Below are 13,944 nucleotides of genomic sequence, written 5' to 3'. Positions count from 1 at the left end.
GGAGCTCCCATGGACTCAGCCAGTTACCTTTACCAAGTCCCCCTCCTAGAAGGGGGGTGCATGTCTGGCCCTGACATCAAACCTACAACACACAGCCTTAGCAGCTAAAGGTGCAGAGTATAGTTGAATGAAATCCGTATTTTATGTGAAGAAGTCATTTAAGAACATGAATGGGTGACTTCAGTAAAAAAAAACCCCTGATATTGTTGCCTTTTTAAATGCCACAAAATGCCCTTTAATAAAGAATGAAATAAATAAGGGCTATGGGTATATATTTATGAGGAAAAATTATCCATCAAGAATAGAGCATATAAGAATAGTCTGAGAAACACCTGTGCTTGCCAGACAGACATGTTCCAAAGGCTTCTGCAGAGCTACACAAAATGAGTAATTATATCACAATTGCAGGTTTTAATGCACATGGAAAACATCCCAAGTAAAACTAACATATCACTAATTCCACTTTTTAAGAAAACAATAGTTCCAAATTCCAGGGAGAGTAATGGAAACCTTACCAAGCATGTCAGCAGGCTTCATGTAGGCTGAGCACTATGTGCAACATTGATTTCTGCCTCCAGCAAGGGTCTACCTACAGGCATCAGCAACTAGAGAGTGAAAGAAATTACGAAGGGCTCATTCATTTCCAATGCCTCCATCATTTCTCACCCAGTTCCTCGAAGGGGTAAATATCAGATGTGCTGTTGTTGCCTGTTGCAGGACAGCTAGAGACCTTACACACTAGCCTTGCTCCCTTTGCCCAAATGGTGTAATAAGGACTGCTGCAGCCAGTGTACAAGTACCTGACAATTTATTAGAAATTAAAAGAAGAAATTAATTTAGTTTCTACCTCACATATGCATTGAGCATTTGAGCATTGCAAAAAAAATATCCTGAAGAACATGAAACTAGGAACACTAAATTTTTTCCATTGCCTTTACTTTTTATCTTAAATTTTAATAGAAATGGAGACTGTCTTTATGCTCCACACATCAAGGCAATCTTTGAAACATGGTGTGACTTCCAGCTAAAACAGGAGCATTTGGCATCTCAAAAAGCTTCCCATCTCCCTAAAAGGCCTCTTTTCATCTTTCTGAGGAAACTGAACAATACAATAGAGACTTTCAAAACCTAGGTGGAAAATAAACATCAACTTCAGCACACATAATGAGGGAGCTTCAGATAGCTGTATCTCAGGTTTGAACTGTTTTAATATAGCTACAATGATTTGACAAAAGTATGTTGGAGACTTAAATGGTTTCTGAGGATTTCTATAGCAGGCAGGAAACAATCATGATATCCAAAAGGAACTATTCTAAACAAATTGCTCTACTGGAATTGTTAGCTCCCTGCAAATTCTGCAGAGTCTTTGAATATTAGTGTAGAAACAGATTCACATTATTTAATATATTTCAATATGCAGTTGGAAGAATGACTACCACACAGGTATCATACCTATCTTTATTAAAAGAAAGTAAAGCCATCAAAGGACCCATTCATTTCGAGCGATTGCTCTGGAGCTGGGCTGATAAACAAATACTATAGGATACTATAGTACTGCTAGCAATCTTCAAAATTAATAGCTAACATATATATATATATATATATATATAAAGGATTGAGATTTACAGAGTAAATATAGCAAGCAAAATGGTTTGTTCTCTTAGGTATATAAATCAAATAATGTCAGAGTCTGTGGATATGAACAGCACTGTATGGCCATTGATTGTTTATATGCCACAGCACAGCAGATGTGATACGAGTTGGTTTTGCCTTGTTGTACGGAAATCTCGGGGACCACATGCCATATCCACTGTGGATATCCTATAGACCAATCTCCCATAATGATCAGATATCCATTTTGATCAGAATGTTACACAAGGATCATTTATCCTTAAAAATCATCTTAAAACACTGTGCAAGTGTGACGGCCTGTTGACCCCCTGATTCTGTATGTTCCCCTTGTTCCCTGCCCTAGTCCTGGACACTCCCTCAGTTTCTCCCTATTTGCTCCTGTACCCCAACCCCGCCCAGGGACCTCCCCGGGCCCCTGACAAAACCACCCCACACCCCACGTTGTCTCTACCTCTGAACATCGCGGGGACAAGATGTGATTAAAGCCATCTCAAACCCTCATGAGAGACCCTTCTCTACCTTCTTTACCACCACTGCGTTTTAACGCTGCTGGCTGCCAGAGCCAGATCGCAGGGCTGTCCGAAATGGACTCCAGGATGTGATCAATCGCATGGCCCTAGGAAACCCTCGCTGAGCTCTCAGGGAGCAGCAGCCTGCTGGGCAGAGTCCAGTGGTTACAACATGCAAGGTATTCCTAAAGAAATGCAGTCAGACATTTTGCAAATTTTGTCAATTTTGCTATGTCTAACAGTGAGATGAGGTGGCATGCAACTGGCTCCTGTGAAGAGCTGATGTAATGCATCTTTTTTTTTTGTGAAATTATGCTGGGGTTTTTTTTAAATATACATCACATTTTCCATCACATGCAATTGTAAATTTGGTACATAAATTATTTGTGCAAAGTTATTTATTACTGCTATATACATAATCAGAAAAATTTCAGAAACTTTCCTGCTTTTCAGGGGATTACAATCTGTGTAAACATGTAAGCTGTTTTCTTATCAAAAGGAACTGATAGCTAACATGTTTTCACGAGCTTAATTGCATATATATGAAGTCTGCCTTAAATTGTGGAGGGCTGGTATTTTGCTTGTTTTGTAACAAGATGCACTAAGATTATCTTATAAAAATGTGAAACGTTTACTTTAGGGAATTATTTGTGGTCTGAAATACTTCATGCACTGAATCATTTTCAACTAAGGAATGCAGCAAATCGAATTCTTACTTTTACTTCTAGCCAACCCCAAAACACTATCTGGATGGAAACTCTCTTTATGTACTAAATTATGAGAAATTTCCTATCATAGAATCATGGAATCATAGAGTAGTTTGGGTTGGAAGAGACCTTAGAGATTACTTAGTTCCAACCCCCTGCCATGGGCAGGGACACCTTTCACTCGACTTTGGCCTCCCTCACCATTAAAAATCAGTTTACTTTAATGCTTTTTGTTCATACATCTGTGAACAGTTTAATAAAGAAACATTACAAAATTGGTAGGAATCCTGATTTGTTGGTTTGCTTTGGCCTGTTTGTATTTTTTTTAAAAAAGGTGTAACATTCAAAAAACCTACAGTAATATTTGTACTTATTAACTGGAGTATGCAAAATATTTCTCTTGTTGCCAAAATATCCCTGTAGCACTACAAGTAATTAGCATTTATAACTACAAATTTTACTAAGCTAAAAGAATATCAGGAATCTAATTCTAATCATTCTAACAACAAGAGGCCAAATTCTGTCTTCCCTTACAGTCATGTAATCACATTTGTTAACTGTTGTAAGGGCAAAATTTAGCCCCAAAGCGCATTTTTATCTAAATAGATATATTTTCCTACATTAAAAAACCCCAACCAAGCTATGTCTTATTACTGCTCTTCCCTTCTGAAGGGTAAACACTGATACTTGAAATACCTAAACTGTATTTACAGCTGTACAACACCAATGCCGCATGCTTGCAAAATTCCACTTGTACTCTATAAACATGGAGTAACTTGTACAATTGTCTTAAACATTTTTCTTAAAGAGCAGAGTAGCTTAGACATTTTCTTTGTCAAATTCGCATACAAAATACATGGTAATGTGACAAGCTACATCATTCCAGCCTCCGGATGCTACCATCTCCACACAGTCCTCCTCGTCGTAAGCATTGTTGGGCTCCCCACTGCGCCATTTGTTGAAGGTCTGCATGGGTGACCGGTCAGAATAGACAAAATTCCCCTCTTTCTCCAGGTCGTTAATCCCAATGAAGACCCTGGTGAGCCCAGCTTGGTTGATGTACGAGGCAATCAGGTTGTTGGCAGTCTCATCCTTGGGCATGCTCAGCGTCCCTCCTCTTCCGTGGCAGTACAGCTGGGCTTCCTTGTACCTCTTCTCCTCCTTCACCAGCAGATAGATCTTATTATCTGTCTCACGCACGCCGGCGACAGCTGCGGGGGAGGGCAGTGCTGAAAAGTGAGCACTCGCATTTCTATAAACCAAGTCACTGCACACCCCAAAATAGCTTCACAAATCAGATCTGGAACGGTGACACTCTCTACGAGTGATTACACCGACAAAATGAGGCAACAAGAAAGGAAAACTGTTATACAAAATTAACCTACCATTTTTTATGAATTTTAGTTCTGTTGTCAGCTGGGCTACTTGAATATCCATTTCTCCAATAGCCTTCCTTAGCTGACTGCACTCACAAGGGATGCCTGTGAAATGATACAGATACACCCAAATCAAAAAGCTACTTAATTTCAACAATTATGTCAACAATTTTATGAAAAAGGTCCAGCATGGCAGCCCTGGAGAAAGCTGTCTTGCAAATAACAGACAGAAAATTAGAGCCTTCTCTATCCTGCACCATTATATGATTCTCAGGGGTGTCTGGGCCTGTGCAGAACAGCTCAGTGCACTTCCCACAAATCTTCAGCCCTGAATAATTAGCACTAACCTAAACAGAGATGGATATTCTCTGCAAAAAAACCACAATATTTTTTAACTAAAAACATTTACCAAAAATTTCCATTTTCAATAAAATTATTTTCTTTAGTTTTCTCAAAGACTTCTTTCACAGCAAAAAACTTGTGAGTTCTTCACAAGGAACATAACACAGCAGATCCAAAATTCCAACCACAAAATTACCTGCAAAATGCAGTTCTCTGTTTTTGAAATGACAGAATTTGTAATACTTCTGACAATAAAATTAAACAATAGAAAATCATCTAGTAACCCAAAATGGTAGAGGTTTGACAAAGATAATCTGAATGTGAATACTAAAAGGGTAATTGTTATATCTTTGACCACAAACCTCAAAATGAGGATCAATTACAGTTTGCATTTATTACAGCTTGCAGTTCTGTATGTAATTACTAAAATCTGCATTGGACTACCCAATTACTCAGCTCAGTTGTCTAAGCCAGTATAAGCACAGGGTACTTGCCCTGCAAAACTGTGCATGCTGGCCAGGTGCATGGCATGCTGGCTCAAGAATGAGAGTGACAAATTATGTTCTCATGAGAAATCTAATCCGTGCACCTCCAATGCACTCTGCCAGGAAAGAATGAATTCAGTCAACTCTGAACCTGCCACTCTTGCAAGGCTTACACTTCTTATGCTAGGCTGTTTCTCTAGAATATCTATATACCCCTGGAAGATCCATATACCTCCATATAAGAACCTAGAGAGAGGGGGTGACAGGAAGCTGGAGCCAGGCTGTGCTTGCTGGTGCCAAGCAACAAGACAGGAGGCAATGGGCAGAAACTGATGTGCAAGAAGTTCCACCTGAACATGAGGAAGAACTTTACTGTGCAGGTGACTGAGAAGTGGAACAAATTACCCAGAGAGGCTGTGGAGTCTTCCTCACTGGAGATATTCAAGAACTGCCAGGACACAATCCTGTGCAGTGTGCTGTAGGATGGCCCTGCTTGAGCAGAGGTTGGACCGGATGACCCACTGTGGTCCCTTCCAACCTGACCCATTCTGTGGTTCTGTGATCTGTATTCTTGACAATCTGCTCCTATATCAGTAATTCATGGAGGGGCAGGAGCATCCAGCCTGCTCCTTTGTGTTGACTGGAAGACCGAGCAAGATATGCAGAGATACTCCTTTGCCTTCAGTTCCCACTAGGCTTCTGGAGAGATTGCTCCTCTGAGAAGGTATGAGGTACTGTTTTAGCACATACACTACAAGTCCAGCAACTACTGCAACTTCAGTGATTTTAAGTCATTTGAAAATATCACAGTGAAATACTACAGTACCTATGCAAAAATAATTCATTATTTCCCCCAGTATGTAAACAGATGTATTTTTAGTGATGAAAAGTCTTTCACATAAACAAGGTGTGTTATGGATTACCTGGATCACCATTAGGACCTGGTGGTCCTATGTCACCATTATCTCCTTTTTCACCTGAAGACATGAAAAATAACATAGTGTTAATGCAGCCTTTTCTGTCAATAGTTCATTTAGCACTTACTTATTTTTTCTCTAGTAAAATTCAAATGTGGAAAGTAGAAATATGCCCAAGCAAAAATAAAGATTTTTCTGTCCTAGTCATTCTACAACAAAGGCCAGTCAAAGCTATGAAACTTGAACCCAAATAATACCTACCAACATCCACTTCTTGACATTCATAAACTTCACAGAACCAGTAAATTCAGATGCTCTAGAGGGAAAAGAGCTGGATATGCCTAAATTTCGAATCCTAATCTAGATGCTTAGGCATACTGGTCATACGACTTAACCAAAGTCACGTAGGAAGCCTATGGAGTAATCAACATAAGAAAACACATCTTCTGGCTCTTGAAAGTCTGCCAAAGTACAGCACGTCTTCCCATCTGCTTTCTTAACTGTCCACACTTGTGTGACAATGCAAAGTTCTTTATTTACCCACAAACCATGATACTCATGGTGCTTTAAGACTACATATACTGCTGTCACAGCAAAAGGTAACTGGTTGAGAGATCCCAGTGACCTGGCTGACTACAGCATGAGAAAATTCCTACTAAGGTAAACTCTGAGAGTTGTTAGCCATTTTTCAAGCCCCTAAATTTTTATTCAAACATAAATGATCACACATTTTTCACCTGAAACACAAATGGAGAAACAATTGAATTAAACATACCTTTTGAACCAATAGGACCAATTTTTCCATGCCGTCCTATGCTGCCTTTCTGTCCTTTGTCCCCCATTTCTCCTACACATAACAGAAAGATGAAAGGCACAAGGTAGCAATGTAGTCTGATTCATTCAGATTCTACTGTTTGCAGCATCAGTTTTTACAATGAACAAAACCACGCTATATCCCAAATATTCATTGAACTCCTGAAGTCCAGCTCAATCCGTGTGAAGAACTTATGTATAGCAACCTAGACAGGGATTTTATCTTTGCTAAACAATTGACATTAACAAGGCATGAAGGTGTAATTGCCAACAGCCCTTGGCTGAAAACCACTGGGAAAGCTTTTGCAAACTTCTTTCAAGTGATCATGACAGAATTATATTGAAAATGCAGAAGAAGGGATGTTGCATTCAAACAAGGATCAGCAGATTAAAACTATCATGGAGTTGAGAAGACTTAAAGGATCCAAACACAACTGACATTTCATCTCAGACAGTGAATCCACTGTAACTGAGGGCCGGCTTTGGCCTAATGACTTACTTATACAATATAAATACTGTCATATGAGATAGGTTTCCCACTCTACCACACTATTAAAGGAGAGTGGGTATGGAGGGACTACAGGGACGAATGCCTTCTGAGGCTCCCGTCCTGCAGAAATCCAAGACCAAGACTGCTTTAGGAAATATTGACGACGTTGTTCTCAATGATTGTTGAAAAGATTGCTTCTTTGCTCAAAGCAACATCTGCCATGCACTGTTCGACTACACAGGTGCAAGGAAACAATGAGACAAGCTAGGAGGAAAATCTACCATAAGGATCCAGCAATTGGTCTTGTGCAAATTGTCATAGCTCAGCCTCAGTTTTGGATCTATGAAAACTGAAGATCTGTTGCCCCCTGTTGCTACTGCATCTGGACAGACGTACGTATTTTTGAAAGCTGGATAATTTCATGACCCATTTTGTCATTACCTTTAACTTAAAAGTGAAATCAACAACAAGTTTCAGGATATAAACTGACCACTGTTAGGCTAAGAGATGTCATCTCTATTACTTCATGAAGTCTCAAGCAACTCTTGTCACTTGATGGCGTGAGCCAGAAAGAAACAATTTCCTCTAAACTGAGAGAAGCCAAATGTGTGTGGTTTGTTGGTCTAATTAATTATTGGCAAGTCCTACAACCAATGATTTTCCTTTGTTTCTAATAAGTATCAAATTCAGACACTACTGGACACTGGCTTTCACTAGAAACCAAAAATATTTTTCTCTTACCTACTCCTACTGGAAGTACCAGCTTGTAATCAGTCAATCAGGTTGCTCTGAAAATTATGTCTCTTGCTTTGTATATTAATGAATTGGGATTACCATTACAGATTATCAGGTGTTTGAATGCTTTCTCTTTTCAGGCTGAGACACCTTTCAGATTTCAGGCTGAAATTAAATAAACTCATAGATCTAATGCATAAATAAAATAAAATACAAATTTTTTTTCATTTTCTTTCTCACAAAAACTTCCAGAAAATGAACTGCTTCTCAGTCACAGCCAGTAAAACCTATGTGCTCTGCTCAGAAGTAAAGTGTGTTATCTCAAGCAATGAAGACATACATTAAACCTCCTTTGCTCATTAAAAGAACTGTTCACATTTGGGTTTCTCTTACAGTGACTAACCCCTGCTTCCACTCCAGGAGCTTGCTTATTCTGCTTCTTCTGCAAAATAAATCACAAAGTTCCAAGAGAGACCCATCTGCCTTCAGGGTTTCAGAAGTTTTAATACCTTTTGTAAAGCCCTTTTTAGGGGCCCTATGGTTGTCAAAAATGCAGTCTGAGGAGTCTTAATGAAATCAGGAAGTGATAGCTGGAAAGAAATGGGGACAATAAAAGAAATTAAGTCTCCATAGACCAAAAGTAGGAAATCAAACACAAAGTTTGAATAGAGAACTGAAGAAAGTCATTTGTCATCTCTCAGATGAAGGTGGTATACATTGGAACCAATTAAAGAAGATTTAAAGGATTTGGGAAGGAACTGAAGAGAAGGAAATTCTAAGTGATCTTCTTGGTGGCTTTTTCAGGCCCACAAGCAAGAGAAGAAATAAAATTCCAGAGATGAATGGTGGGCTGCAAAACAAGTGAAAAAATGAGGGGTTTGACTCTGTGCAGTACTATAAATGGAGGTCATACAGTATGGACAATCTCTTCAGGATTAGTTGTAACAGACGAGAAGATATAAAACTACCTAGAAAAAGAAAAAGGCATCAACAGGACAAATCTAGCAGAAACTCAAATTCACCATGTCACAAGACAAATTTAATTGAATCATGTTAAAAAGAAGAGAGCAGTAGTTTTCTTTCCAAACTTAAGGATTTTAAGACAAATCAAATCAAATTCATGATTTGACATAGAGGACATCACAGACACCTACCTAACAAGGAAAGTAGAAGTGTACCAAACCACACCAAAGGCCTCTTGAATCTAGTGCCATCTTTGACAGCAATCTGCAGATACTTAGAAAAAGAACATAAGAGACAGATGAAGATTAAAAAGTCTTTCCCCCTATGTACCTCGATAGTCTTGCAGCAGTCAGCATTCCCAATGCAACTAGCTAGCCTGACTTGAATGAGAATGATCTTTTTAAAGGATATAATGATGCTGTAGTAGTAATTTACATTCAGGACACTTCATTTTTAAAAAACTATTGGCAACTGGAAATCAGAAAATTCCAAATATGTCAACAGGCTACAGAACTGCTTTACTCTGAAAAATCTGAATTATCCACTCCAATGAAGGTCGGCGATTGGTGAGGGAACAGTGGCTACAGTAAGTTACATAGACCCTCTAGTACCAACCCCCTTCCATGGGCAGGGACACCTTCCACTACACAAGGTTATTCAGGGCCCCATCCAACGTGCCCTTGAACACTCTTTGAAGGATGGAGCATGCAAAGCTTCTCTGGGAAACTTGTTCCAGTGTTTCACCATCCTCATAGTAAAGAATTTCTAATATCTAATTTCTTATATCTAATCTAAACCTGACCTCTTTCAGTTTAAAGCCATTCTTCCCTGTCCTATTATTACATGCCCTTGTAAAATGTCCCTTTCCAGCTGTCTTGTAGGTCCCTTTACTGGAAGGTGCTCTAAGGTCTCCCTGGAGCCTTCTCTTCTGCATGTTGAAGAAGCCCAACTCTCTCAGCCTGTCTTCAAGGCAGAGGTGCCCCATCCCTCCGATCATCTTTGTGGCCCTCCTCTGGACTTGCCCCAGCAGGTCCATGTCCATTTTATGTTGGGGGTCCCGGAGCTGGATGCAGCACACTAGCTGGGGTTCTCATGAGAGCAGAGTAAAGTGGGAGAATCACTTCCCTCAGTCTGCTATCCACACGGCTGTTGGTGCAGCCCAAGGTGTGGTTGGATTTCTGGGCTGCAAGGGCATATGGCTGGCTCATGTTAAGCTTCTCTTCAACCAACACCCCCAAGTCCTTCACCTCCAGGCTGCTCTCAATCCATTCTCTGCCCAGTCTGTATTTGTGCTTGAGATTGCCCCAACCCAGCTGCAGGACCTTGCACTTGGTCTTCTTGAACTTCATGGGCCCACCTCCAGCCTGTCCAGGTCCCTCTAGGTGGCATTCCTTCCCTCCAGCATGTTGACCATGCCACACAGCTTGGTAGCATTGGCAAACTCGCTGAGGGTGTCCTCGATCCCACTGTCCGTGTCACCAACAATGTTAAACAGATATTCTTATATGAATGAACAGTGCATAATCACAGGTGGCATTTTATATAGTTGAGGGAAATCAATTTCACCCAGCATTAGCCATCTTAAAGTTAGGGTTTTTAGTCTAAGATATTTATCTGAACTCCCATGGCAGGCAATGGAAAAATAAGCACCTCTCAGTAGTGATCCATCCCACTCATGTTAGACAGGTATCATAATGACAAAGTGAAACTTTAAAAGCTTTACATAAAAAACAGGAGGAAAAAAAAGAGTAAACTATTATCAATCTATACTGACTAGAAATCAGAATAGTTAGAATATTTGCAAAGGAAACTAAAAATAGTGAGGAAAAAAAAACAGTCTAGGAAGGCAGCAGAAAAGTTTAAAGGATTTAAAAGTACATTCAAAACAAAAATCAAAATAGTACGGTACGTTCCTGAATGGAGGCTTCTATTCAGAGGCAAACAAAGAGAAATAACTGCACTCAAGAAACACTGTCTTGCTAGAATTATGTTAACAACATAATACCAAGCTTCTTCAGACCAGTGGTCCCTCCAGGCCAAGACTTTGTTTCCTGTGGTGGCAGCAGAAGGGGCAGTACTGGAAGATCCCACAACCCCAGCCACTATCTGCAGTCCTTTGCAGATAGAATTGCAGGATCTGTCCCCAGCAGCTTCAGAGAGTCCCTCCTAGTTCAGGTGTGATGGGATCTGGTGATTCTGTAACCTTGATTATAACCTCCTCAGACTACTCTCAGAGAGTCTCAGCCTGTCCAGTTTCTCCTTATGAGGCAGCTCCTCTTTCTCACATTTTTGGTGCCCGTCTCTAACCTCTCAAGTCCTTCTTGAGAGACAGAGACCAGAAGCACATTCATTACTTGAGACAGAGCATGTCAGGCTTTTGTACAGAACAAAATCAGCTGCAAAAAGAAGCTTCCTGTTTTGTTCTTTGTTCTTTTGTCATCCTTTTGTGATGACGGGCAGTGTTCTGTTGGCCTTGGGACTCCTGCTAATGACTTCAGAGCAGTTCTTGAGTTTTAAGTGACAGTTTTGGGTTTTGGCATCATTTAAGAATGGATTAAATCATGCGTCCCTAATGTCCCTAGGTAATATATTTATTTACACTGAAGCCCATCTGCCATCTTTTTGCCCACTCAGTTTAGCAGGATTTTCTCAAAATCCTATTGAGTTCAGGTGAAACTGAAAGACAGTTTTGAACCAGATACCCACTTTGTGAATTAACAACTGTCAATGTCAGGACTTTTACATGGAATACTGCCTGCAGCACTCCTTAGCGAGCAATAAATTCATGTAGAAATAGACTCAGAAATGCAAAGGATTGATTGATTACATATTAATGAGCAATCAGTAATAATAAAATATAAATTAAGATATTATTACATCTTTTTAGAATTTGATTATACAAATGACTGAGCGCTCTGGCTCCAATCCAATTAAATTAATGAGTCTTCTCTTCTACTTAAGAGGTTGTGCCTGTATTAGTAAACTAAATGCCTGGGACTGTTCCCTGGAACTGGGAACCAGGTGGCCAAGAATGGTACACTGCATGATACTAAATTGTTGTACTCTTCAAGCCAGAATAATCTCGCAAGCTGCTCATTTGTGTTAGCTCCCAAAATATGCCCAGGAATTGCCTGGAAAAGTGTTAGCTGGCAAAAGCCAAAATCACTGTGCTCACACTGCAAAGGTAGAGACAGTTGAGTTCCAAGCTCAAGAACAGTATGTGACTCTGCTTCACATACCATTATAGTTGTACATAAATTAAGTACAATGTATAAAGGCTGAAATTAAAATACTAAAATAATATCTATTTTAAATGGTTATGGCTCTAAGAAAATTGAAATATCTTGAAGAACATATTTTTAATGTTCCTTTGATGTCACATTCCAAGTGTAAATTCACCTTCCCCTCCTTATTTAGATTGCTGTAAAGTACTCTGGGAATATTCACAGGACTGTATTGTTACTGAGCTATTCGTGCGGAATTTGAATACGTGGAAGTTACAGCCTCACAGACTGCACCATGACTTAGTTAAATAACTGAGTTTACTCCCAACATGGGAGAGCACAGCACAGCCATCAGAGCAAATGAAGAAAGTTAATTCTGTGAACTTCACACTCCAAAACTTGTGCTGCAGTACACACTGCTTTCATCTGAAACAGCCATTGTACTCGACCCATGCCCCAAACTTTACATAAGGCCAACACAGCTTCATATTCTGCTGACATGCTATGCATCATAATTGACCTATACAATTAATTAAAAGCAATGAGGAAAGTAAGTGGAATTTAACCTTAATCAACACCCAAAGACATCAGTATGTCTGATGTCACCCTGAAGCATCAGGACAGCCAGAATGAGATTTATTTCAGGCAAGCACCAGAAAGTTTTCATGTTTATCTGCTTCTGAATTACCCAAATCTGAAAATATCATGAGGAAAGGATATGGTAAAAACATTCGCTGCACTTTCTTATCTTGAGCTGTTCATTTCAGGTCAAATACGCCATAAGAAGATAGTTTCTTTTGCAAGTTACCTTATGGTTATTATGTACCTATGGAATTCAAATAAACTAAACACATTTTCTTAGATGGACTTGCTAGAGAAATGAAACAAAGAAAGAGGAAAGAAAAAGAAGTAAAAGAAAAAAGATTAGTGTGATTCTGTAAAGTAAGACCAAAAGTAGAAAACTCTACAAATGTTGCAGAAGGATTACAGTTTCTCCCTCATGTATACCATCACTTACTCAAAGAGGAGAAAAATAAAATTAAATTTAGCAGCTTGCATCAACAGAAGGAGCCAAGTATTAGACCAGGACAAAAATCATCGGGCTTCAAGAGAAATACAAGTGGTCAAATACATGCTAACACACTGACTGAAATTTAACAGACTACTGCATAGAAGCAGGGCTGCTGTGACTATCCATGGGTGTTTTTAGGGGCAAATGCAAAGTGAAGGAACAATGATTTTTGCCAAGCATATTGTTATATTTTATTTTTGCCTCAACATTCCATCTTCTGGATAAGAAATGGGAAAATCCTTGATCTGCTGGAAGAGAATATACTCAGTCTCATGCAGCTTGAGAGTCTAGAAAAGTATTTATGCATGAACTTACCTACAGGTCTGCACACTACATACAGTCTGTGGAGGTTAACCAGAGACTGAAAGGTCAGGAGACTGAAAGGTTTTTCCAGGTCAAAGTTGCATATTCTTCTGTGTCCTTTCTACAGACTAGAAATTACATCTGTGAAGTCTGTTTGCTTATTGAGTCAACACTGTGACATTCAAAGTATACTGAATATAGTACCATGATGAAATATGGTGCCATATAGTCCAAATTTGTTTTAAGGTAACTATGTTTTTTTCTTTGATGAAGCATTTGTGGAAAGGAGTTGATGAAGACAAATATCTACAAAATGTACAGCATTAATGAAAAGAGTAGTTAGTTAGAATTTATTTTAAACAAGGTTTTTTGTAGA

General features: G+C 39.3%; 1 protein-coding gene across 6 annotated transcripts in view; it reads right to left on the bottom strand.

Moving 5' to 3' along the window:
* Positions 1–791: 791 nt before the first annotated feature.
* The window catches only part of COLEC11 (collectin subfamily member 11), a 49,585-nt gene continuing 36,432 nt past the window's right edge, over positions 792–13,944 (bottom strand). For 4 of the 6 annotated variants that reach the window (XM_019282163.3, XM_019282162.3, XM_010393345.4 and 1 more), the window contains 4 exons: positions 6,744–6,815; positions 5,975–6,028; positions 4,234–4,329; positions 792–4,077 (listed from right to left, as the gene is read on the bottom strand). In XM_019282163.3, the coding sequence (XP_019137708.1) occupies positions 3,668–4,077; positions 4,234–4,329; positions 5,975–6,028; positions 6,744–6,815 (632 nt within the window). In that variant the 3' untranslated portion in view covers positions 792–3,667. The remainder of the gene's footprint in view (positions 4,078–4,233; positions 4,330–5,974; positions 6,029–6,743; positions 6,816–13,944) is intronic. The other 2 variants (XM_010393348.4, XM_010393347.4) reach the window with 2 other exon arrangements.

Source organism: Corvus cornix, chromosome 3 (genome assembly GCF_000738735.6).
Source record: "Corvus cornix cornix isolate S_Up_H32 chromosome 3, ASM73873v5, whole genome shotgun sequence".
Classification (NCBI taxonomy): Eukaryota; Metazoa; Chordata; class Aves; order Passeriformes; family Corvidae; genus Corvus; species Corvus cornix.
The sequence above is the reverse complement of the archived record's forward strand: the minus strand, read 5'-3'. Positions and strand labels throughout refer to the sequence as shown.